This window comes from Panthera tigris, chromosome C1, assembly GCF_018350195.1.
Source record: "Panthera tigris isolate Pti1 chromosome C1, P.tigris_Pti1_mat1.1, whole genome shotgun sequence".
NCBI lineage: Eukaryota > Metazoa > Chordata > Mammalia > Carnivora > Felidae > Panthera > Panthera tigris.
This window is the reverse complement of record NC_056667.1, coordinates 130,796,295-130,821,175: the sequence shown is the minus strand read 5'-3', so window position 1 is coordinate 130,821,175 and position 24,881 is coordinate 130,796,295. Positions and strand designations below refer to the sequence as shown.

Sequence of the window (24,881 nt, the reverse complement as noted above, 5' to 3'; positions counted from 1 at the left end):
CTTTTTCCAATTTAGGTATAGAGTCATTTCTTATGTACTCTGTTCATGAAGGAATCAGGGGAATACCTCTGGAACCAAGTGACAAAATGGATGCATTGATGCCTATATCAGGAACTTCATTTGCTGTTGGAATAGATTTTCATGCAGGTAAATAGCTTTTTATTCATAATTTATATATGATGTTTTTACTTGATTTATTAAACATGATGCAAATATAACCTTTCCCTCTGTACTCTGAGAGTCAAGATGAGGAACAAGAAAGTAAATTGGTAATGAATTTTTAAGCCAAATACAAATTGCTCTAAATATGTTTTCCTGAAAAAAAAATCAAGTAAAAATTTCCTAAAATAAAGCATTTGAGTTGCAAATACCTGAAGATGCCATGATTGACAATCGGTTGCTTCATTTTTATTTCTCTCCTTTCAAAATGACACCTTTACTTTTATTCAATTATAGATATGTATATATATATATAAAATATTTTGTTTGAGAATATACATAAACCATAATCTTATTTAAAATATTTCCAGAATGATTATCTATTCTAACATTGGTAGTAGAATATTAGATCCAAATAACAAGAAAACAATTATAAATTCTGTGACATTTAAATTACTTTTGAAGACGGTATGTATAATTTTGGAGTCAGATTTTATCCTTACCTTCTTGTTTTAGCAAACAGTGAAAAAAAGCATATTGGACACTAACATTTTCTGTGGCTTACATAAATGTGTGACTGGAAATTGATAGTAGACACTGTCCAATTTATTGAATTAAACGTGTGTATGTGTGTGTATGTGCTAATTGCTAAATTCAGAGATAGTATAAGCATTAGATATGCTTTGGCATTTATACTCAGATTTTTTTTTCTACACTTGTGGGTCTAACTTTATAAGAGCAAATTTTTCTACTGCTCATCCAACTAAATCTTATGTTTCCCATATTAATGTTTTAGTTCTGAAGATGTACATGCATGTTTACAGTGTTGTTTTTTTTTTTTTGTAATTGTAAAGACAATTTTATCTAATTCTAAAAAAACAAGTAGTTCTTAGATTTATAATCTTAAAATCCTTAAGCATCAGCATGTGGGATTCTGGCTGTAAGCTTATTTTTTTTCCCTCAGCTCTAACACTTTGTTTAATCATGTGTTAATGAAATTCCTGGCTACCATTTAATGAGTTACTGAGGATCTTTACTTTCCTTAAGTAAATTATTTTGTACCCAATGTTTGGAATCATATAGAGGCACACTTTCTACATTTTTAAAAGGATGTTTCCTAAAAGGAAATTCAGACAAATATAGTATATTTTATTGAGCATTATGTAAATTTTGCTAAGATGACAATGTGATTTTTGATCAAACCTTCATTATACTTGGAAGGTTCACTAACCTACCATGCATAATCTACCCAGTCTCTTAATTATAGGCATCTTATTCTTTAGAATTTTATCATATAGTATTTAGTAAATGCAAAAGTGCAAAATGAAGAAAAGGTGAACTTCTTGAAAAGATGTTATGTACATGTATAATTTTTAGTAAGTACACATAATCCCTTGTTTTAACTGTTATCCTATATTTGATTCTTTTAAAGACTTCATAATGATTTTTGAAAGCATTTAAAACATTTCTATAAGGTAAAATATTGAAACATTTGGTGTAAATGTTCTGATTAGATCACTAGTAAATTTCTTTTTTCTTAAGGGTAGACTGATTATTTGTATAAGTTCGCTCTGAGGCTTTATATTGGCCTTGAAATGGTTAAGTTTCATATAATGTGCCACAACACAGCTAAACAAATATTTTTGTTTGCAGAGAATAGTACTCTCCCTTTTTCTAGATTTCCAATAATTTTTAATATCATAATAAACTTATTTTGCATCAGAGTAGTTTTTCATCAGAGTGTTCTTCATATCATACCTGCCATATTTTTAAATTAAATTTCTAGAAAGAAATCATTTTTAGAAAATCTATTTCTTCTAAATGTAAAAGGATATAGGCATATGGAATAGTCATATAAAATTAAAGTGTTCAAGAATGTATTAAAATCCCTATTGTTAATCAGAAAATAGCAGCGCAAAACTTGCTTTGAAATCTGAGGATTAGACAGACAGACACTCGGGGCAGCAAAACATAGAGTTGGAAGAGGCGAGACTTTTGCAACAGGCAACTAGAATTCTAATTCCAGTTTACCCTCTTACTACTCTGTGAGGTTTGTAAGTTAGTTAATATATCTGAGGCTCAGTTTCTTCAGTTTATGGAGTGTGGGAATATTCAGATTAATGTATACAAATGTTTGACACAGTGCCTGACATATAAGGGAGCTAAGAAGATAGTAGTGATATCTAATAATAGAAAGTAATAAATTGCAGAAGTAAGCATATGTGGTTTATGTGTGTGTAATATATATATTTACAAACATGCCCTGGAAGCCATATTTAAACTTCTAATTAGCAATGTTGTTTTTTTTTTTTTTTTTTTTCTGTTCTCTTGACTGATACTATACTTTCTGTCCAGTTATCTGCATAGAATAGTTGTTCCTTAACTTCTAGGGGAAAGAGTATATTAGTAAAATTCCTTAGTAAAGATGAACTCAATAATGATGATAATGAACATTATATAAAGTAGATAAATAAAGCTCAAAAAGTAATACCAGCTCTTTGAAGTCATTCAGTATAAACCTAGGAGGCCAGCAGACAGTGCTTAGATAAGGAACCAAGTAAAGCACTAATATTGATGATGGTAGTGTTGGTATTAAGAGCTTCCAACCACTTCTGCACATACCTTTTATGTTTCCATCTATTTCACAGTCTGATCCTTCACTAATTGTGTTTTAAGAAAATATATTAGGATCAGAGTAAGTGTCAGCAGCTTGATTTACGGTATCATTATAGACAGTATGTAAGCTCTGTGGCTTTGTTGTAGAGTGAAGTTACTCCAGGGAGGAAGGAAACAAAATGACGAATCGCTCCTGAGCAAAGTAGAGAAACCAGTTTTTGGTGCATCAACTTTTTTTTCCCCCCACCAACGCCGTTATGTTTTACCTGATTATAAGTTCTTCCACTATTAGTTCTCTTTGCAGATATTCCATATTTTCTTCTTTCATTCATGGCACTCACATCTGTGACATAATCCCTACTTTAGGATCAATCAAAGATAAAGATGACAGAATGGAAGGGCATAGTTGCTCCTTATTCTAAACAACAAAAACAACAAAACAAACAAAAACCTCCCATCATAATAAGTAGATGGTGTGAAGGAGAATCATTTCTTGAGTATAACCATCATAATTTATGTCTTATTATTTTATTACCACAGTTTTACAGAGATAAATCCATTGTTCAAACCTGTACATTTTGTGAGGATTAACATCTGAATCCTGCTGGCTTTGAGTCCTAATGAATTACAGTTTCTGCAGTGAAAGGGTTTCTTTCGCCAGAGGAAGTAATTCTGGGTACTATCCACAGAAGAAAGAACACCCTGTGGCTAGATTTAAAATGTTCAAAGCATTTTTTATCACTTCAATGGAAAAGTCCCATTCCACTGAAAAAAAAAAAAATAATAAGCTTTGAAAATCCTTGCCTACTGAGTGATATTCCTCCTGATGAATGAATATTGGATTTGATGCTTTAAAAGATATATTTTAGGGTCTCCTGGGTGGCTTCATTTGGTTGAGTGTCCAACTCTTGATTTCTGCTCAGGTCATGATCCCACAGTTCATGAGATCCAGCCCCGTATCAGTCTGTGTGCTGACAGTGCAGAGCCTGCTTGGGATTCTCTCCCTCCCTCTCTCTCTGCCCCTCCCCCACTCATGCTCGCTCTCTCTCTCTCTCTCTCTCTCTCTCTTTCTCTCTCTCGTTCTTTGGCCTCTCTTTCTCTCTCTCAAAATAAATGGAGATACTTTAAAAAAAATTAAGATATATTTTAGTTAGGAGAAAAACCTTCAAAACAAAGTCCATTGTTCCAGTTAGTAGTGTGGTGTTCAGTATGTAATGCTCTATTCAGCCTGCCCCTCTCCTGCTTTGAGAGTATTTATCCTTTTTTATAATGAACCCATACTAGGATATTACTTGAAGATAAAGATTATTTATCTGAAAATTTCAATCTTCTATTATTTTTTTCATCTTTTATATCTGTTCAACTTTTTGTCATCCAACTCAATATTAACACATGTTGGTTATGATCTAGTAGGTGTGAAACATCACAGCTAAGTTGCTGTAGAGGATAAAGAGAAACAAGGAATAGCTTCTGAGGTAATACACATATGGATGATCTGTAGGGTTTTTTGTTTGTTTATTTTGTCTTTCAAGAGAGCATCAAAAGACTATTATTTGGATGTCATTGCTCGGCACTCCCTATGGAGAATATTTTAATGTTTTTTTTTACACCATGACATAGTGATGTAGCTATTAAGACAAAAGACACTGAAGGGACATGTCCTTATAACTTCTATTAAAACCCATGGAATGTATAACATGAAGAATAATCCCTGATCTGAACTGTAGATCCTAATATAAACTATGGATATTCCAATTTAGGTTTATCAGCTGTAGCAAATGTACCACTTTGCCAAATGAGATGCTGACAGTTGGGGAGGCTGTGTATGTATTAAAGGAGAAAGCACGTGGGAGCTCTCCACTCAATTTGTCTGTGAATCTAAAACTGTTCTAACAAGTCTATTTGAAAATTTAAGTGAAGGAAACTATATGACAAAATACCATTGCCACATTTACACATTTGAGTGTCAACTACTTACATGAAATAATCTCTCTGTAATCGTTCCACAACATTTGGATATATCTTTGACCGTTAGAACAAGAAGGAACATTTGCTACCAGGTTGTAGCATTCCCTCAGGTTACAGATAAGGAAACTGGAACCCAGAGAGATCAAGAGGTTGTACGGTATGGAGGATCCTATTTCCAGTTCTTTACACTACGCCAGCCTGCACTTGTAACCAGTGAAACAAAATTTTGTTTAGACATTGTTGGCATTACTTGATAAACTTCATTGCACTTCTGCAAATTTGTGCCTGTAGAAGATTATATTTTATTTTGGTCATATGCTGAATCATTGAATCATGTGACCTTAAACCCATTTAATAATTAAAGCAGGTGACACTCAAGTGAGAGTCTCTTTTTCTTTCCCTGGAAGCTTAGAAAACAACTATTTACAAATTTTTTTTTTTTTAGTAACCATTTTGTCACCAACCAAGCCACAGAAGAATTTATAGAAAGAATTCTTTTTATGTCACTAACAGCAATAGCTTAAGAAATATAATACTGTTGCTTTGGGACATTTTTTCAATTTTATGAAAACCATTTCTGTGGCTACAAAGTGAATTTTTAGGACTGGTTCATTTCTTCTTGTTCTTGTGACAGTGAACCAATACTACTTTGTGTTGTCATTTCGAACTTGCTTCAAGACTGTATTTTCAAATCATGTGAAAGGTGTGTATGTATTTGTAGATGTTAAAGTCTGGTATATCTTTCAAGAGGGAAAGGAGTAACTACCACAAGAAAACAAAAACTTTTCAACACTGCCCGGGAGACGAATAACATAAACATACATAGAATAAGGAACTATAGGTTAAACAAATTATTGTGTATATCTCACAAATCATTTTTGGATAATTTCTAAACTCAAAATGTAAACAAACAAACAGCTTTCTTAGGCATCTGAATTATTCAATAGGTTACTGAAAACCAAAAGCCCAGAAGATGTACAATGATTGCTTGCTAAGATTAAGGCTTTCATCAACTTTCGTCTTACTGAGAGAATGGCTCAGGCAGTTAGCACTCCTCATGAAAGTAAAACCTGTCAACACCAGCTTCAGACTAATTCATGCAAAGCACATCCATTCTGTATTTTGGTACCTCTCTTTTTCCCTCTCCTGAGTTAGTATATGCTGCTATATTTCTTTTTAGTGGCTAAGGATTCTTTTCAGCAAAGCTACACTCATATTTGATAGTCTAATATATTTCTGTACTCTTTTCCTTATCAACACTGAGTTAGCATGAAACCTATCCTCAAAAGGCCCTACTACACTAATTCACAGTAAATTATTAATAGCTGCTAAGAGATTTACAAGTTATCTTTCTAAGTGTGTTTGGGCAAAGCACAGTATTTTAACCCATACTGTAAATACAACTAAAGCACCACTAAAAATTGTGAAGAAAGTATTTTTATAGATAGGTCAGTCTTCTGGAGGTTTTCCAAATTACCCTGTCCTCTGACTTGTAGACAATAGATTGCCACCTGTTTATTCCCAGAAGCTCAGTCCTGGATATGGTAACAGGTCAAATGATAATGTAGAGGTCTCCTTTAGCTTAGGTACACTGATACCATTAGTGCTGTTAATGAAATGTGACCTTAAAAAAGTGTTTTAACCTTGAAAAAGTGTTTTCCCCCATTTTAAGAAAACCAATTATATATTAGTCTATTTTTCTTTTTGACACCCTTTCTTTTAAAAAAAATAAAAGAGGTATGCTTCAGCTTCTAAGATTATTGATCATTAGTTTTTAATCAAGTAGACAATTTTCTAGTTAATAGAGAAAAATGGAAGTTATTTAATTGATTCTGGACTGGTCATAAACAGTGGATCTTGAATTCCTTTTTATCATTTTGCTTTTTTCTTCTCCAGGGACAATAAGCAGCAAGTGTAGTAAGTGGATTCTTTGGGGACTTTAGAAGAATAAAGAACTAATTATTTCCATGAATTCCTTACTACTTTTAGAACAAGGACTTGGCTGAAGTAGAAAGGCTAGAAATAGGGCTCCTGGGTGGCTCAGTTGGTTGAGAGTTGACTTTGGCTCAGGTCATGATGTCACAGCTCACCTCGTGAGTTCCAGCCCTACATTGGTCTCTGTGCTGACAACTCAGAGCCTGGAGCCTGCTTTGGATTCTGTGTCTCCCTTTCCTCTGCCCCTTCCCTGCTTATGCTTGCTCTCTCTCTCTCTCTCTCTCTCTCTCTCAAAAATAAATAAACATTAAAAAGAAAATTTTAAGAAGAAAGGCTAGAAATAAAATTAATCACCCAAACAGAGTTAGAAGTAGGAAGTTTGGAAGAGAAAAAAGATGAAAATAACATCAAAGAACCTCAATATTTATTGAACACTTACTATATTATAGGAATGTTGTTGGGAAACTTTTTGTATTTATGCCATTTAATTAATCAGAATAATCTGTTAAGGCAGGTGGAATGTTCATTGTAACAGTGAAGAAAGTGGGTTTGGGAATAAAATATGGATGCAGAAGAGAGTTGGTTACTTTGAGATGCTCAAATGAAATTCTGCAATCAGGATTTGCATTTGAGTTTTTGCCCTTAGTTTGACATAAATAATGAATCAAATAACAAGTAGTTAAGTAACCAACATTGGATCCCTAATAATTTCATAATGAGAATTTTAGTCCTATTGCAGTGATGATTGGTAAAGAGATTTCACAGTATCAGGGCTTGGTATTTGGGGGGAATGATGATAATATGGTCACCAAGTATAGGATAGCCCCTGCTAAACTTAGGGACAGAAGACGAATAGTACAGCCTCATCTGAGAGGTCAGTGAGGGAAATGATGATGATCATTATTTAAAGGGAAAGGGGAAGAAAAAAGAATGTCCCCTATATTTGTATTATTTATTGCTACATAACAAACTACCAAAATTTAGCAACTTGAGGCAATAAACATTTATTATCTTATAGCTTCTATAGGTCAGCTTATAAGGTTGCAATCAAGATGTTGGCCAGAGACATGCTCTCATCAGGCGGCTCAACCAGGGAGAATTTGCTTCCAAGTTCATGTGGGTGTTGGCAGGGTTCAGTTCCTTGTGAGCTGTTTGACAGAGGTCACAGTTCCTCACTGAATACTGACCTCAGTTTCTTGTTACGTGGGCCTAGGATAGGAAACTTCACAACGTGATTGCCAGCTTCCCTTTGGGCTAGTGAACAATACAGTGAGAAATGGCACACACGAGGTGAAAGCTAAACCTTTTGTAACCTAATGGCAGAAGTGTTATCTCATCATGTTTGGTACATTCTATTTATTAGGACCTAGCATCTAGGTACATCCCACACTCAAAGGGAAAGCATGAAAGAAGAGACTCAATTATAGGTGTTGGGAATCACTGGTTTCTTCATTAGTATTACTGATGTTTTATCCCTACTATCACCACACATTATTGTCTAAGAGACAAATTTTGACGGTTGGTTCAGGCTATCAGTGATATCACTGTGTAGGTAGCATCTGTGTTATGACTTAAATACTTTAACAAAAGCCAACAACTTCCTCCACTACCCCCCTCTTTTACACTTTTGTTTTGACCAGTGTCTAGAAAAGTCTTCATGTAATAGTAACTTACACTAAATCTTCTCCTGACAACTCTCTGGCACAAAAGCTCTTTAAGAAAAGCTCTTTCAAGAAAATTCTTATAGCTATATAGGATTGCCTGGGGGATATAAAGGTGTGTAACATGAACAGAATTGTTAGTGTAGTTACTTTCTTTTTTGTCACCAATACAGACTGAGTGTTGACTGATGTTAACTACACTTAGAATGGGTTCTAGCATTGCATCAAGTGTCCCTTTCCAGAGATTTGTGGCCAGAAAGGGAACTCTGAAGAAGTTATTTGGCAACAATCACCAGTTCTTTATGCCTACCATGGTGCACAAGAGGAATTATGCAAATCTAAGGATGGCATGTTATCTTCCATCATTTGCTATGAGTAAAACATTCTGTCAGTGAATTCATCTGGGACTACGTTGAAAAACAAAATAAAGTTGATTGCTTTATCCTAGAAGATTATTTATTTATTTATTTATTTATTTATTTATTTATTTATTTTTACTATGGACTGAATGAGAGGACCTAGATGTAAATTAAGTAGGAAAAAATTCGGATGGAACCACAAATGGAAGTTGGTTGTAAGTGTATTAAGCACTAGAATAGATTATTTAAGTGTTACGAATCTCTGGCTCTAGAGCATTTTAGAGTTAAGACAAACAAACAACTTCTTCTGAATAATGATTTCTCTTGGTTTCTTCCAGCTTTTTCACTATTCAACTTCCAATATTAACAACTTCAACAGTAATAACCTATAGGCTGGTTTTAAAAAAAATACATCTATTTTCTTAGTCAGCAGTCACTAAAACCTATGTGAACAAAATCAGAATTAGGCTTGCATAGTGTAAGCATAGAAAGTAGACTGTACTATAGAATCTGTTCTTTTCTTCAAGAGAAAACCAAATGTTGACAGGGAGATTCCATTTTTGTTGCTACTTTCTTCACAGTTAATATACTAAAAAGAATTGATGATTTCATAGTATTTCAAGGTTCTAACTATATAAGAAAATTTTTTTTTGAAAATTCTGAATAAAAGGATTCAAAAATTTTATTTTGTCACCTATAATATATTATTCTGATTAGTAGGGATAAGAGCTAAGTTCTAATGATCATTCTTATTTGCAACTGTATTTAAATTGTGATGATAGATTTGTGGGGTTTTTTTCCATTCATTGTTTTCCGTTAATAGTATTTTAGTGGCAAAATAACTGATATTTTGATCTCACTTAGCTCAGATTGAAATTTATAGTTACAATACAGGACACCAGTGAGTATAGTTGCATACTCAATTATTTTCAGTGTTCATGTGAAATACTGCTAACTCAAAATAGTTATGATTGAATGAAAAGTGGACAGCTCAACCAATAAATGTTATTAAAATATGTTTGAGGAGCAATAGTCATTAGTTCAGGAAACATGATGACAGATATCAATTTATAATTAAATAAGTACTTTCATTTATTTAAAAATTCTTTATTAAAATCATACATTATAGGAAATTTAGAAAACTAGGAAATATGAAATAAAATTGTAACAAAAATCGTACTACTACTATTAAACAGACAGCAAGTATTAATATCTTGGTGTGTTAATCTTTTTATCATTTTATTTTATTTTTTCATCATTATAGGTGTAGTCTTTAATCTTCATCTCCTATTTCTCCCATTCCCCCATCCACCTCCTCTCTGGTAACCATCAATATGTTCTCTATAGTTAGGAATCTGTTTCTTGGTTTCTCTCTCTCTCTTTTTCCTTTGCTCATTTGTTTTGTTTCTTAAATTCGATGTGTAAGTGAGATCATATTGTGACATACTGATATTTGTGCTGTTTTTTAAATACAAATCTTATCATTGATAAGATTTTGTTTTGCTCCTTTTATTTACCATTTTAACATGAACAGTTTGCTATGTTATGATTAACAATCTGTGAATACTGCTTTTAACAGGAGTACATTATTATATCATGTAGATTACATTCGTTTTGACTTTTCCAATAATTTTGGACATTTTGATTATTTTCAAGTTTGGACTGTAAATCTTTTTTAAACATTTGTGCTAATTCCTCAATCTCAAATTTCCTTTTTTTTTAACAAGTTTTTACAGACATCATTTACATACCATAGAATCCATGTGTTGAAAAAATAACAAGTCATTGATTTTATCATAGTGTTGTGCAACGATCACCAATATATAATTTTAGAACTTCAACCAAGGGAAACTTCATACTCATTAGTAATTCTCATATCTCTTCCAACTCATAAATCTTAAGGGAAAAAGCACTAATTTACTTTCTGTCTCCCTATGTTTGCCTATCCCAGGCATTTCATACAAATGGAATCACATGATATGTGGTCCTTTGTGATTGAATTCTTTCTCTTATCATAATGTTCATCCATATTGTAGCATATATCAGTACTTCATTACTCTTTTCTTTTGCCAAATTATTTTTGATTGTATGGATATATGAGCTTTTATTATCTATTCATCAGTTGATGAACATTTGAGTTGTTTCTACTTTTTTTAACTATTGCAAATAAAGCTGCCAGGAACATTCAAGTTCAAGTTTTGGTGTGGATATTTGTTTTCATTTTGCTTAGGTATATATATACCTACCAATGAACTTGATAGTTTGCCAGATGACTGTTCAAATGTTTGTATGCACTGGAAATCTGAAGCAGACATTGTATTTCTTCTAGTAGGCTTGCATATGGACTGGCCTTTCTTACATCTTATAGAATGGTGATGATTGTACATAATGTTAATTGCTAATACATGCACAACTCCTTGATTCTACTTAGAAATATTTTTTTGTAAATTCAAAATTATTCTCAGCCTCATCCATTCATGATTAAAAACATCTCTGAGATAAAAGTAGATAACCTATTATGGGCTGAATTGTGTCCCCCAAAATTTATATGTTGAAGTCCTAATATTTAGCATTTCAGAATGTGACTAAATTTGGAGATAGGACCAAAAGAGGCAATTAAGGGAAAATAAGGTCATATGGTTAGGACTTAATCCAATATAAATCATGTCCTTATAAAAAGAGGAAATTGGGACACTGAGAAAAGAACCTATGCAGACAAAGGGAGAAGACAGCCATCTACAAGCCAAAGGGAGAGACTCCAGAATGAAATCAACCCTGTTGACACCTCAGTCTCAGACTTCCAGCCTCCAGAACTTTGAGAAAATAAATTACTGAAAAGCCTTCAGATCTGTTGCATTTGTTATGGCAACCCTAACAAACTAATACAATATTTAAATACATTATACAACAAATGACTACTAAAGCCATTTAAAATGTCTATTTTATTGGAGAGAGCATTTGGCAATCATTATAGGAAATTCAGTATCTGGAATTAATTATTTGTTCAAGCTGAAAAGTGTAAATTTAATCCCATGTACCTTTTCCAAGGGAGGTAGATAGAAATGGGAATACCCTTTTCTACACCTAACTTATGAATTTATTATCCCACACAGAACCTAATCTTTGTCCTTATTTCAGCTTTTTGTGATTTGACTCCAGCTGCTTGTGTTTCATTATACCTATTCTGTAATTTTTCTGCCTCTTTTCAGAGCCCACGTTCTGCCTTTTTTTCAGAGCCCGTATTTATTTCAGCTAGTTATTTCATTAATGAACTGTACATCTTTGCACTCTGTGCTCTTCTGACATTCTTGCTTTACAAATTCTCAAATCCCTGGAAAGCCTACAATCTTTCTCCATCCCTACCCCCTATGCTGGCTACATTTTATATGTCACTTTAAATCTTTAACCCATCCTGTAATCTCATTCTCAGAAGGTATCTTTGGATCTTAGTTTATTGAGAGTACTAGGCCAGTGTCATAAACTCTAATGACTACAGGGGCCAGGAAAGTTTCCTGTGTGAATAGTTAGGGAGAGAGGGAGGCCTAGTGGGGATTGACTGTGACAGACAATACTGCAAATGACCTAGCTGGGACAGATGCTACTTAACTACATATCATTTCTGTGATGCAGTATTTGCAGCCTGAGTTGCTAGTTTTTGTTTTGTTTTGTTTTGTTTTGTTTTCCTAAGAGGAGCACATAGCAGTATAGAAGATAATAGTGTAGACCAATAAAACATATTTATTTGTGACCAGTTTGAACTTTTTGAGAAAGGCCAATAGGCACGATACTTTCTCTCATCCATATTTAAACACACTTACGTCTTGGTGTGCATGAGGTTGATTGGGGAAAGTGTCGTGATAATAAAGGGGATTGAGACTGATGAGATTGAGTTGGAATGTGTTATAGGGCTGACCCCTGAGAAGGAAATAGTGGAGGAAGGTTGGATAGGATAAGTCTCAGACTGCAGTGCAATTCTAAGAAATTTTTAGCAAGGCTGATTGGGAATTCTTGACCCAAAGTTACCATTTCAAGGAGTTGTGAATTTCATAGTAGTGTGTCTGCCTAAGTATGCATGTCATACTCAGTCATCGTCTGGGAACCTTGTTGGAAGTGGGGCCTTGGTGTCATTGATGGAGTCAGTCAATTATCTCCCCATAGTCAGAGATTTGAGGAGTGCATGTTCATGACTGCCAAAGACCACCCCTTGTGCCACACAGGGTGTGTCTACACAGGTTTGGGAAATTACTCTGTAGTTCCTTTAGTTCCTCTTCTTGTGGGGACATTTAGAAGAGGGGGGTAAGTGGGACTAATAGACCTTAGAGCTGTAGTTTATCTCAGGCCACGATTGATAATCATTTTCTTCCTCTTCCACTGTCCATTGTAATTGCCCATCATTCATTTACTTTTTTAAATTTTTTTGATGTTTATGTTTTATTTTCGAGAGAAAGAGAGAAACAGAGCACAAGCATTGGAGGGGCAGAAAGAGGGGGAGACACAGAATCTGAAGCAGGCTCCAGGCTCTGAGCTGTCAGCACAGAGCCCAACACAGGGCTCCAACTCATGAACCATGAGATCATGACTTGAGCTGAAGTCAGACGCTTAACCAATTGAGCCACCCAGGCACCCCTGTAATTGCTCATCATTCTTAACTATTTCTAAGGGGTCTGAATCCTTGATAACCCTTCTCAGACTTGGGTTGCTGCATGTGTCTTTTCACAGGGAATATGAGAAGGATCTTAAGTGGACTACTCAAGTACCATACATATCCTTCTCTGGCCAAATTAGGTGAAAGTAGCCCTACCTCCTCATCCTGCTCAGGGTCAGCCATGTATGCCAGCATGGTGACTCCTCTTTTAATCTGCTGATTACTAGACACAAGAAATGCAAAGTTTCTTGTTAAGGGCCATAGCTTGTAGTTCAGTTGGACCCTTGCTTATGGCTTTTGGCAAAAGTGCATCTTCTTTGGCAACCAGAAAGTCCAAAGCTACACGGTCCAAAGTTGCAGGGAGGAGAAGTACAGAGTCCTCCAATGGGTCACTGAGAGTGAATTGAATGTGAGGACTCTGCCGTTTTCATTTTTTTAGTCCCTAGAGCTGTGAATTGCTCTGTTGGTAATACGGAACCATATACAGGTCTCTAATTGAATGAACATACTGTATCCTCAGGATGGCACCCTGAGAGTATTGCTTCTAAGCTGATGCTTCAACTCTGTCTTTAGAAGGTTGTTCTAGCATTCCATGAGATCCCATCTGCTTTTGATGGTGTGGTATGATTTAACCAGTGGATCCCATGGTCATGTGCCCACTCTTATATCTCCTTCACTGTGAATTGAATCTGGGCAGAATCTAGATTATGTGAATTTATGCCATTTATGCCTGTGGATCAGGGATTCCATAAACCTTTGTATAGTGGTGTTGGCTGAGGGCCTGCAGCAAGAAAGGAAAGACAATACCTAGAATGGGCCTATGTCGTTATGAGAATGAACCACTGATCCTTCCAGTTTAGAAAGTGCCTGATGTAGTTGAATTAACACCAAGTGATCAGTTGATGTTCTTGAGAAATGGTATCATATCATGGGTTCATTGTTATTTTCTATTGCTGATAGATTGGATGTTCGGACACAAAATTAGCTAGATTGGCCTTGGTTAAGTGGTAATCCATATCATTGAAACTTCATTTCTGCCACCATGAACTCTTTGTTCATGTACCCAGTTCTGGACTGGCTGATGATGAAGCTGGAGAAAGTTAACAGACCAAGGCATTTTGCTTGTCAGTACTTCTTTTGTGGTGGGTGCTTTCTTGTGAGCATTAAGATGAGATTCAAAAATCTTTGCACTTTGTGCTCACTCCTGTATATCAATCCACATGTCCCCACTCTAAATCTACTAATCTTTAATGTTCCAATTATTTTCTTTCCAGTCCCATGACCAGATGGCCTGGCCACTGGCCACTGCCTCAGAATCTATATACATGGGTACCTTAGGCTACTTCTTTCACACTAAGTGAATAATTTGGTGTACTGCTCACAACTCTGACCATATGGAAGATTTCTTCCCTCTCTACTCACTTTAAGGGCTACTCCTGAAAACTGCAATTCACGTTTAGCTTGTATCCATATATTGAACTGAATGATCCATAAAACAAACTTAGTGTTTTGTTTTCTTTTCCCTTCTTCTTCTTGTCTTGATTGGAATCTCTACATAAACATAGGTATGAAGACAACTCATGATGGGCAGTTCCAGATAAATGGTTACTTAGAGCCTCAGGGTCAAGCATTCTTTTTCTTCCAGGGTCAATAAACTTGTCAGGAGAATTTTCTCAAAGAATATGTAATTCTGGTGCAGATGCCATGGACTTCCTGCAGAATCTTAGGGGCCTATGTTGGGATTCTCTTCCTGAGGCTTTCTATAAGCTCCACACTGCATCTTGTTCTGAGCACTGAAACCTGCAACACCATCATATCTGCTGGGTCATATGACCCAAATGACAGGGCTGCTTGGATCATAGCCTGGACCTACTGCAGAGCCCTTTACTGCTATGCAACACACTTGATGCTAGTAGTTTTCCATGTCACCAAGGAAATGGGCTGGAGCAATAATCTTCGGCATGGAATGAATATGTTATCTACTGAATCCAAAGAGGGTCTACCAGGTACTGTTTTACCTTAAGTAGGGACGTCAAGATGCAGTGTTTTGTCTTGGACTTTGTCTTTAGTTTTGACATACTTTTCACCACTGGACTCATGTAAACATCATTAAAATGGTGAGTTCATGAATCTTTGTAGGGTTTATCTCCAACCCTCAGGAGCATATGTGTCCTCCCAATGCTTCCAGCATCCTAGCCACACTTCTTTGTTCTGACTGAGCAGTGTGATGTATTTGACATAATGGGGTAGTATAATATTCTCTGGGATGTCTATTGGTCCAGATTTCAGATCACTTCAGACTATATTTGAATAGGGTTTTTTTTTTTTTAAGTAGGGGAGTAAGAAAATTAATATAGCCCTGAGGAAAACTATAAATAAATATTGTCATATATCAAATGTAAATAATAGTCTATCTGATACTCCTCTTAAATCATATCGAAAGCAATGCATTTGCCAGATCAATGGCTGCATAATAGGTACCAGAGGCCTTATTAATCTGCTCTCTCAATGATACCTCATCTAGCATAGTGGGTATAACTGGGGCTGTTTCTTCGTTATGCCTGTGGTAGTTCATAATCATTCTGCAGGGGTAAGTCTGGCAAATTAATCAGAAACATAACTGAGACCACTGGCTGTCTTTAATGATGACATAAATCTCCATCTATGCTTATCCTCCCTAAGATGGGAGTAATCTTGACCATTCAGTTTGGATAGGGAGAGGTTGGAGAGTATATACTTTTGGAGACATCCAGTTGGCCTTTCTCACTATGATAGCTCTTATTCCAGAGGCAACTAATCCACCTTTGAGGTTCATCCCACTCCCAGGTATACCAGCTTCAGTTTCGTATTTTGAGACTAAGAATGTTGAGTCACTCAAGTAAATGTTTGTAGGTCCCTGTGAGGAAAGATCTGGGAGGATCACCATAGTTTTATAATTGGCACAGTGTTGCAGGGTTCCCCCACCTAGGGATTTGGCTACTTCTTCAATCAGTGGGTTCTGGATATGAAAATTAGTTCAGGTCAGAGATGTGAGCAGAGCATCATGACTTTTAGTGGGACAACAACCCTCTGGCTTCTGCATCTCCATTATTGTATTTTTGGGGTTATAAACATTAAGCAGCATCCTTGTTGACTATCAGTCCTCCCCCTATAAGCAAAATTAGTACTGAATTTCTTGGTAGTGGTGGTGCCTCTCTCATTACTACAGTTCCACCAGCCTTGGAGAATGGTGTGTCCTCTAAGGCCCTTTGGTGGGTTTTCTTTCTTTACATAATCTGTGTCTCCATTTCCACTTCCTTTTCTCATCTTTATTTTTTCATTTACCATCTGCCAGGCAGATAAGGTGTTTCTACATGGAGAAAGTCATACTTAAGAGCCACCTTCACAGAGACTGTGTCCCACATCCTGCATCCCGGCTTCTTGCCAGAGTGTTATCTCATCTATATACTGAGAAAATGTTTTTTTTTTTTTAAGTCCATTTATTTATTTTGAAAGAGACAGAGATAGTGTCAGTGGGGGAGGGGCAGAGAGAGAGGGGGAGAGAAAGAGAATCCTAAGCAGCCTCTGTGCTGACAGCACAGAGGGCTCGAACATGGGGCTTGACAGGGAGCCCCAACATGGGGCTCGAACTCACAGAACTGTGAGATCATGACCTGAGTGGAAACCTAGATTCGGACATTTAACCAACTGAGACACCCAGGTGCCTCATGAGAGAATACTTCTAAGTAGAAGAACCCTTGCTTGTCCATCTTATCTTCTAGCCCCTGTTGATAAAGCACCTTCAAAATCCAATGTCAGGGATACTTCTCAGGCCCCTGGTCATCACACGAACTATTCCTCAAAGTTCCTTCTGTGTGTAATCCCTTTCCTCCTTTATGAGGCTCAGCAATCCTTCCAGCTGGATTATATTGAGATGTAACCACAGTTATCAGCCTAGCAGCCAGAAAAATTGAGTCTAGCTCTCAAGGAGGTAACTTTTGCCTTCCCGGAGAAGTATTTCTGCAACATCGTTCAGCACAAGGAAGGTGTTAGCCTTTACTAAGGGACATTGGACAACCTTTACAAACTCTGAGTCCAAGGGATAGTTCAGGAACCTGAACCAACATCTTTAGGAATATCCACCATCCTCATTCATATTTTAGGGTCCCAGGTCTTACCAACCACATGTCTGATTTTATCATACCAGATTTTGTCTTTGTTGAATATTTAGACATCTCTGGAGCTCTCTGGATCTAAGTATTAGCGTTTCTGTTTGCTGTTCAGTTGTGTCCACTCTTCTACTGTCTCAGTGTAATTTCCCCATATCAACTCTCACATTTCGTTTTAATTGCTTGTAAACAGCTCTCAGTCTGTCATTATCACTCTACAGAATGTCTTTACAATGTAGCAGTTGACTAGCCAGCTCTGCTGTCTTTGTAGTCCTTGTTTCTTCCACATTTTTCAAATGTATGACTCTTTGCCCCTACAAGATAGTTCTTTGAACAAGATGTTTTCTCAGGTCACTTTGTATGAAAATTTTAGCACTTGAATATAATATGCCAGGAGCTGTCCATGCCGCATGTATCTTCAGGGCCATGTCCTCTTTGGCTGTTGTGCAAACAATGAGCCAGACCCAGAGGCCCATCTTACCATTTCTTTTCGTAGACTACTCCTACACCATGTGTACTAGGGTAGATCCTCTGAGAAGCAGAGTCAAGACAGGATTAGATATGAAAAAGTCTTATTGAGGAAAAACCTGAGAGACAAAATAGAGTTGTCAGTCTACAATCCAGATCTGATTTATGTGAAAGTAAGAGAGAAGGAAGGGAGGTTAGGTAGGAAAAGTCTTAGACTGGTGTGGTTTCAGTAAAGTTTCAGGAAGGTTGATAAGAAACCAAAGTCACCCATGAAGCCAAAGTTGCCAATCAGAGGAGTTCCACATGTTGTAGTAATGGGCCTACCTTAATATCCCTGCCTCACACAGTCATTAGCTTAGAGCAGCCTTGGCATAGCACGGTGGGGGGTATAGCACACAGCAGCTGGGAACCTCTGTCAGTTATGCACTCTAAAATTAGAGATCTGAGGAGTTTATATTCAGTACTAAAGGGTTTTCTAGGACCTTAAACTTTTAGTGCTAAGACCAGGACAGTATTGGGCAAACTGTAATGGTTGGTCATCCTAGCTGTGACAATGTCATCATTATCATCATCATCAAATAAAACGCTAAAGTCGTAGCACTAAAAGCCAGCTTTTTATAGCAACAAATAAACTAGATGTCTTACACAAAACAAACATCTTTCAAACATGATTTCTGACTCTTCTCTGTCATTCCCTCCTGTTCCAATGAACAGCATGTTCCCTTGTGTGACATTCTCAGAGTTCTTCCAAGTGTAATTTTCCAAAGGGATGTAACCTTTCCTTTTTCTAGATTCTCATTACAATCTTTCTTTTTTTTTCTGAGAAAATCATAAAATTTACTTGCAAGAAAACTATACAGGCAAGTTGAGATGCTCCATTAAGTCAAGAATACATAGTTATCTCTGTATTTAGCACAATAAAGCATCTGTGCTATCCCCATTCATATATCTTCAAGCACATTGCTCTTCTCTTAACCATCTACCTTCTCTTCAAATTCTCCAAGGGAATTCAGTCTTTTTCCCCCATAAGTTTGTGTTTTCTTTCTTTCTTTAAATTTCTCTCTCTCTTTCTTTCTTTCTTTGTTTCTTTCTTTCTTTCTTTCTTTAATTCCACATTTAAAGGAAATAATATACTATTGGGTATTTGTCATCTCTGTCTGACCTATTCCATTTAGCTTAATGCCCTCAAAGTCCCTCCCTATTGTTGCAAATGAAAAGATTTCATTCTTTTTTATGGCCGAGTAATATTCCATCACATATATAATATATATATAATATATATTATAATAATAGATAGTATATATTATGTGTGTGTGCATATATATATGTATATATATACATATATATATATGTATATATGTATATATATATATATATATATATATATATGACACACTTTTTTCCTCCATTCACCCATGGATGGGCACTTAGGTTGTTATCATGAGCTGTTATAAACAGTGCTGCAATGAACATGGGGGTGCGTATGTCTTTTTGAGTTAGCCTTTTTCTTGGGATAAATACCCAGAAGAGGAATTGCTGAGTCATATGGCAGTGTCACATGGGACCAGGATCGTAAGCTCCCCTGGCCATAGGGTCAGTGGATCAAGAGATGCTCTTTGGGCATCAGAAACAAAGATTGGGGCACCCAGTGCATGTAAAACTTCCTTCTAGGAAAGTGGAAAAGGTGGAAGAGAGTACTACCTTCTGCTGTCCCCTAAAAGACCATTCCTAATAAACCCCGGCCGTTGTTAGAAACTGGTAAGACTTTTTTTTTCCCCTGTTGGTTGTGAATAGATTGCTGAAACATCTCCTGAAAGATGCCAGAGGTCCAGTTGGCCATTCAGATACCAGGACATGCCTGGGGACATGAGGGGATATTAATGTCATTAGTGGGTGGTGCATAAAATCCTACACACCTCCTCTCTCCAACACTCTTATCTTTGGCAGGCTTATACGGCAACACCTGTGGATAAGGAGAGACATGATAAGTCAGTCTATTTTGCAAATATCTGGTAGCCCCAGTGTAAGAGACAGAACAGTGCCCCCCTAAAAATTAGGTCATGATTCCTGAACCTGTAAATGTTACTTTGTATTATAAGCTCTTTGCAGTTGGGACTACATTAAAGATCTTGAGGTGGGAAGAGTATCCTGGGTTGTCGAGGTAGGCCCTAAATATAATCACACTATTCTTATAGGGGAGAGGAAGAGGGAGATTTGATAAAGAAGAGAAGGTGATGTCACCATGGAGGCAGACATTAGGGTGATATAGTCACTAGCAAAGGAATGCCAGCAGCCCCAGAAGCTGGAAGAGGCAAAGAACAGATTCTCCCTTAAAGCTTCTGAAGGAAACATGGCTCCGCACATACCTTGCTGTTAGCCCAGTGATACTGACTTCAGACTCCTGGCTTTCAGAAATGTGAAAGAATAAATTTCTGTTTTTTTTTAAAAATCAAGTTAACTAAACTGAAAAATCAAGTTAACTAAACCATTTACTTGATTCTATTTATACTATTGTTAATTGGATGAGAACATTTATTCAATTATTCTTTATGGAAAGCTGTAGAAAGACACTGGATTCAAGATGAACAAAAACCAGTTTCAGTCTACTGGAAACGATGATGCATAAAAAGTGAGCTGTGCAGTATTCTGTTTTAAGTACAGGTATTGGAGATAAGCACAGGTTACTATGAGAGTAGCAAGCAGGGTAGTGACCTAGACTGGGATAGTCAAGAAGGCTTCCTGGAGGAGGAAGACATGAGTCTTAATGTCTGAATAATGGATTCTTGGGTAAAGAGGTGTAGTAAAAATGACATGAGAAAAGGCATAGAGTGAGAAATAATATGATGGGTGTGTGTACAGTGAGCGAGGGCTGATTCAGCTAGAGTCAAGCCTGAGGCAGGAAAGTGTGCTAGACAAAACCAAAGGTGTATTATGGGCTGAATCTTTCTAAGAGGGAAGCAAGGTGCACACCCTGTAACTAAATAAGTTAGATAGGAGGAAATATTAGAAGTGTTTATGTTTTCTTGTTTCTCTAACAAATTTACATTGTGCATGATTCATGTGTGTGTACATGTATAATGGAAGAAAAAATATATAAAGGGTGGATACTCAAATTGTTATACTCTAAAAAAATGTTTGGAGGCCACTGTTTTTGATCATAGGTGGCCTTATATGACTTATTAAGGTATATGATGTTTATCCTGGGGTCATGAGAAACCTAGCAATAGGAACAGTGATAAGATCTGGTTTGCATTTTAGCTAAGTTACCCTGTTAGTTGTGAGAATGCGTTTAAGGAGAATACAATTATAGGACTGGAGACCATTTAGGAGGCTATTGAAATAATTCAGAAGAAATATGGTGAGGACCTAAATAAAACTGTAGTGCGATATGCAGATTACAAAAAGAAAAAGGCCCCTAAGTGTCTCAGTTCATTAAGCATCCAACTCTTGGTTTTGATTCAGGTCATGATCTCCCGGTTTTGTGAGTTCAAGCCCCCTGTCCTCCCCCCCACCCCCCACCCCATGGGGCTCTGCACTGGCACAGGGAGCCTTCTTGGAATTCTCTCTCTTTCCCTCTCTCTCTGCCCCTCCCCCACTCACACTGTCGCTTATAAATAAATAAGTGAACTTTTTTTTTTAAAGAAGCATTAAAACATGCAGAACTTGGTAATTGATTAAATGTGGGGATAAGGTAAATAGATACAGAAAGAATCAAGGATACCTCTCAAGTTTTTAGTTTGGGTGAGGAATATTGTTCCTCTCATCAACTGATAGAATAAAAGGTAAAGGAGGAGATTGAGGGTAGCTAGAATGAGTTGATCTGCCATGCTGAATTTGAACATTCAAATGGTAAGAATGAGAAAGTCGTACTTGATCATTCATTCATTGAGCTTTTATATCTATACAGCCCAAAGTTTTACACTGGCTTCTGTGGAGCTAACTAGAAGGAGAATATAGAGTATTCTCTAATGTTCTCCCAATGTAGGTTGAGAAGCAATTTTGATTCACTATGGAATGTTAAGTAACGTATGTGACTACCAAGTACTTACACGAGGGTGATTGAATCTCTGGAACGATTGAAGGAGGCTTCTTGGTCATTTTTGCATCCTCTATAATACATACAATTCTCAACAAAAAGTATTGATTTATATTTTTTTTTCTGTTTTTAACAGGAATTTGTTTATAAAAAGAATCATTGTTTCTGAAAGTCCAAGCAGTGCACATTTATAGACTGTTTATTATCATGTTAGGTATGATTCAATAGTGAAGTCAAACTAGAAAGTAATTGGTATGATAAGATTCTCATATTTATTTGTCACATATGATTTAAATTATATGCATAGGCATTTAAAATGCCCATTTAGGACAAATTTTATTGATTCCTTAATGGTGTTAATAACGACTTCTTCCTATCCTGAAATTTTGGCCTACCCTTAAGTACAATAAATGCTGACAATTTCAATTCTTACACCAAATTTTCTGTGTAACTTTTCATAGTAAAGTTAACTTTGCCTTTCTGAAAATATGAAATGCTACTGTGCATCCAAATCAATGTTAAATTTTAATATAAAAATTCATATGGTGACTGGAAATATATAGCAATGTCTGATTATTTTCAAGGCATTTTCTATTTCATTTAATATTGGTAAAATTAAAATTTTAAATTTATAAAAGATGATAGGATGTTAAACTAAAAGCTTATTAAAATTTCAAAAGCATTGGGTGCCTGGGTAGCATTGTTATACAAATCAGGCATAACATAAAATTTCAAAATTGTCTAACCATGTTCTCTTATTTGAAAATTTAGAGGTACCTGAGTGGCTCAGTGGCCTAGGGGTCTTGATCTCATTGTTCGTGAGTTTGAGCCCCATTTCGGTCTCTGTGCTTACAGCTCAGACCCTGAAGCCTGCTTCGGATTCTGGGTCTCTCTCTCTCTCTCTCTGCCCCTACCCCACTAGTGCTCTGTCTCTGTCTGTCAAAAATAAATAAATGCTAAAAAAAATTAAAAGCATATAAAATTACCAAATTGATACCAAATTTGTATAGTTTTTTTATTTTATTACATACTTTGTGTTTTTAAATTTTGATAGTTGATAATTTATTATATGATGTACTAGATGTTAAGTGCTTTAACCAAGATTGGATTTATTTAATCCTCACAACATCTCTATTACCTATTTATATACTGGGAAACTGACCAGAAAGATGAAGTAATTTACCCATGTCATAGATCCACTGAGCTTTTCAGTTTAGGAAGTCAGAACGCAGTATCCAAGCCTTTAGTTATTATGTTACATTTCTCTCTTCATTAAACTTTTTTAATTTTTAAAAAATATTTATTCATTTTTGAGAGATAGAGATGGAGCATGAGTGGGGGAGGGGCAGAGAGAGAGGGAGACATAGAATCCAAAGTAGGCTTCAGGGTCTGAGCTGTCAGCACAGAGTCTGATGCAGGACTCGAACCCACCAACCTTGAGATCATGACCTGAGCCGAAGTCGGGCGCTTAACCAACCAAGCCACCCAAGCACCCAGGTTCAGTAAACTTCTTAAGTAAGATATTTTTTTCACCAGGAGTGAAGATGAAAAAAATGTATATATTTGCTTAGAAAGCCTCTGTTTTTCACATATACACTCCATCTTTGTCTGGTTTACTAATTTGAGGCATAATATAAAAACCAAGCATTTAAGGAACAAGATTTTTGTCTTTCCCTATTTAAAAAATAAAAGTGAAATTACATAGCATTGTTTTCTGAAATGGGTTGATGGTTTCCTGAAGAAATGTCTGAGTAGGTGTCCCCTGAAGACACTATTCAACATGCTGTCTCAATTTTATAGCTTAGCTTTGAAAATCTGAAAAAGAATAAATTAAAACAATTTCTCCTTGGAGCTGCTATTGGTCCTCTTCTAATCTGAAGAGGAAGAGACTATGACAGCACATTTTAGTTCTTATATGCTACCTGAAAGACAAAATTAGGAACACAAGGGCTGTGAAAACTAACTTAATGCATGTGAAAACAGCACGGTGCAATTGCTTTGAAGAGAAAAAACAGTGAATGCTTAAGAAAATGTGAAAGATTCTTTTTGTTACCCTGAGAGGAAACAGTTCAAAACCTGAAAATGGAATTGCTTTTATAATAAGTATGTTTAATGCAAATTCTATTCAGGACACAAAAGCTAGATGGGCATGTATTTCTTATTTGATAAAAGAGCAATTTAAAAGAGAATGTACATTATCTAAGGTTTCATAACATTGTACCTTAAGGGGATTAAGATATCTAAAACCTTTGAAGTCTGCAGATTTTATTTTATTTACTCACAAGGATGGAGTTCTTTAGTGATTTGTTGCTGTAAGAAAATTGCCCATTAGCGTTTGTATCGATTTGCCTTTCTCAAAATGAAAGAAACAAATGTAATTCATTAGCACTTTATTATTGAATCCTTTTAATATGAAATATTGAGAACTTGGGTCCTTATTAACCTGCAAAATGTTTAAAGAAATGCTTTCAAAGTTGGAAAAGAATACGAAGTAAAACTTCATATTTGTACATAGGTATCTGATGGCTTCACAAAGGGCTGTCATCACAGTTTTTGTTCTCCAATCTTCTTGAAATGCTTGTCATCCTTCCTATGATTATGAAGATGACCACATTAATTAAATTGGTTCTTTATCTCAACTAGGTTTGTGTAAACTATATTGTACATTTCTCCAAATGCTAATCCAAATGCTACCCTCTCTTCAAAGGTCAGTGAAAGCCTCACTTCTTGCCTGAAGTTTTCCTGATGCCCTTGACTGACCTTGCCTTCCTCTCAATTTCCATAACACTCATAGTCTGCTCCAGTGGTTTCAACTGGTGCGCCATGATGGCACAGAGCATGGCACAGGGCGCTATTGGAAAGTCGCAGCCACAGTGGCAGTAGCAA

General features: G+C 36.1%; 1 protein-coding gene across 1 annotated transcript in view; it reads left to right on the top strand.

Moving 5' to 3' along the window:
* LRP1B (LDL receptor related protein 1B) overlaps window positions 1-24,881 on the top strand; it is a 1,866,249-nt gene that overhangs the window by 1,361,400 nt on the left and 479,968 nt on the right. The window contains exon 35 of the mRNA XM_042994392.1: window positions 16-147. Coding sequence (XP_042850326.1) covers window positions 16-147 — 132 coding nt within the window. The remainder of the gene's footprint in view (window positions 1-15; window positions 148-24,881) is intronic.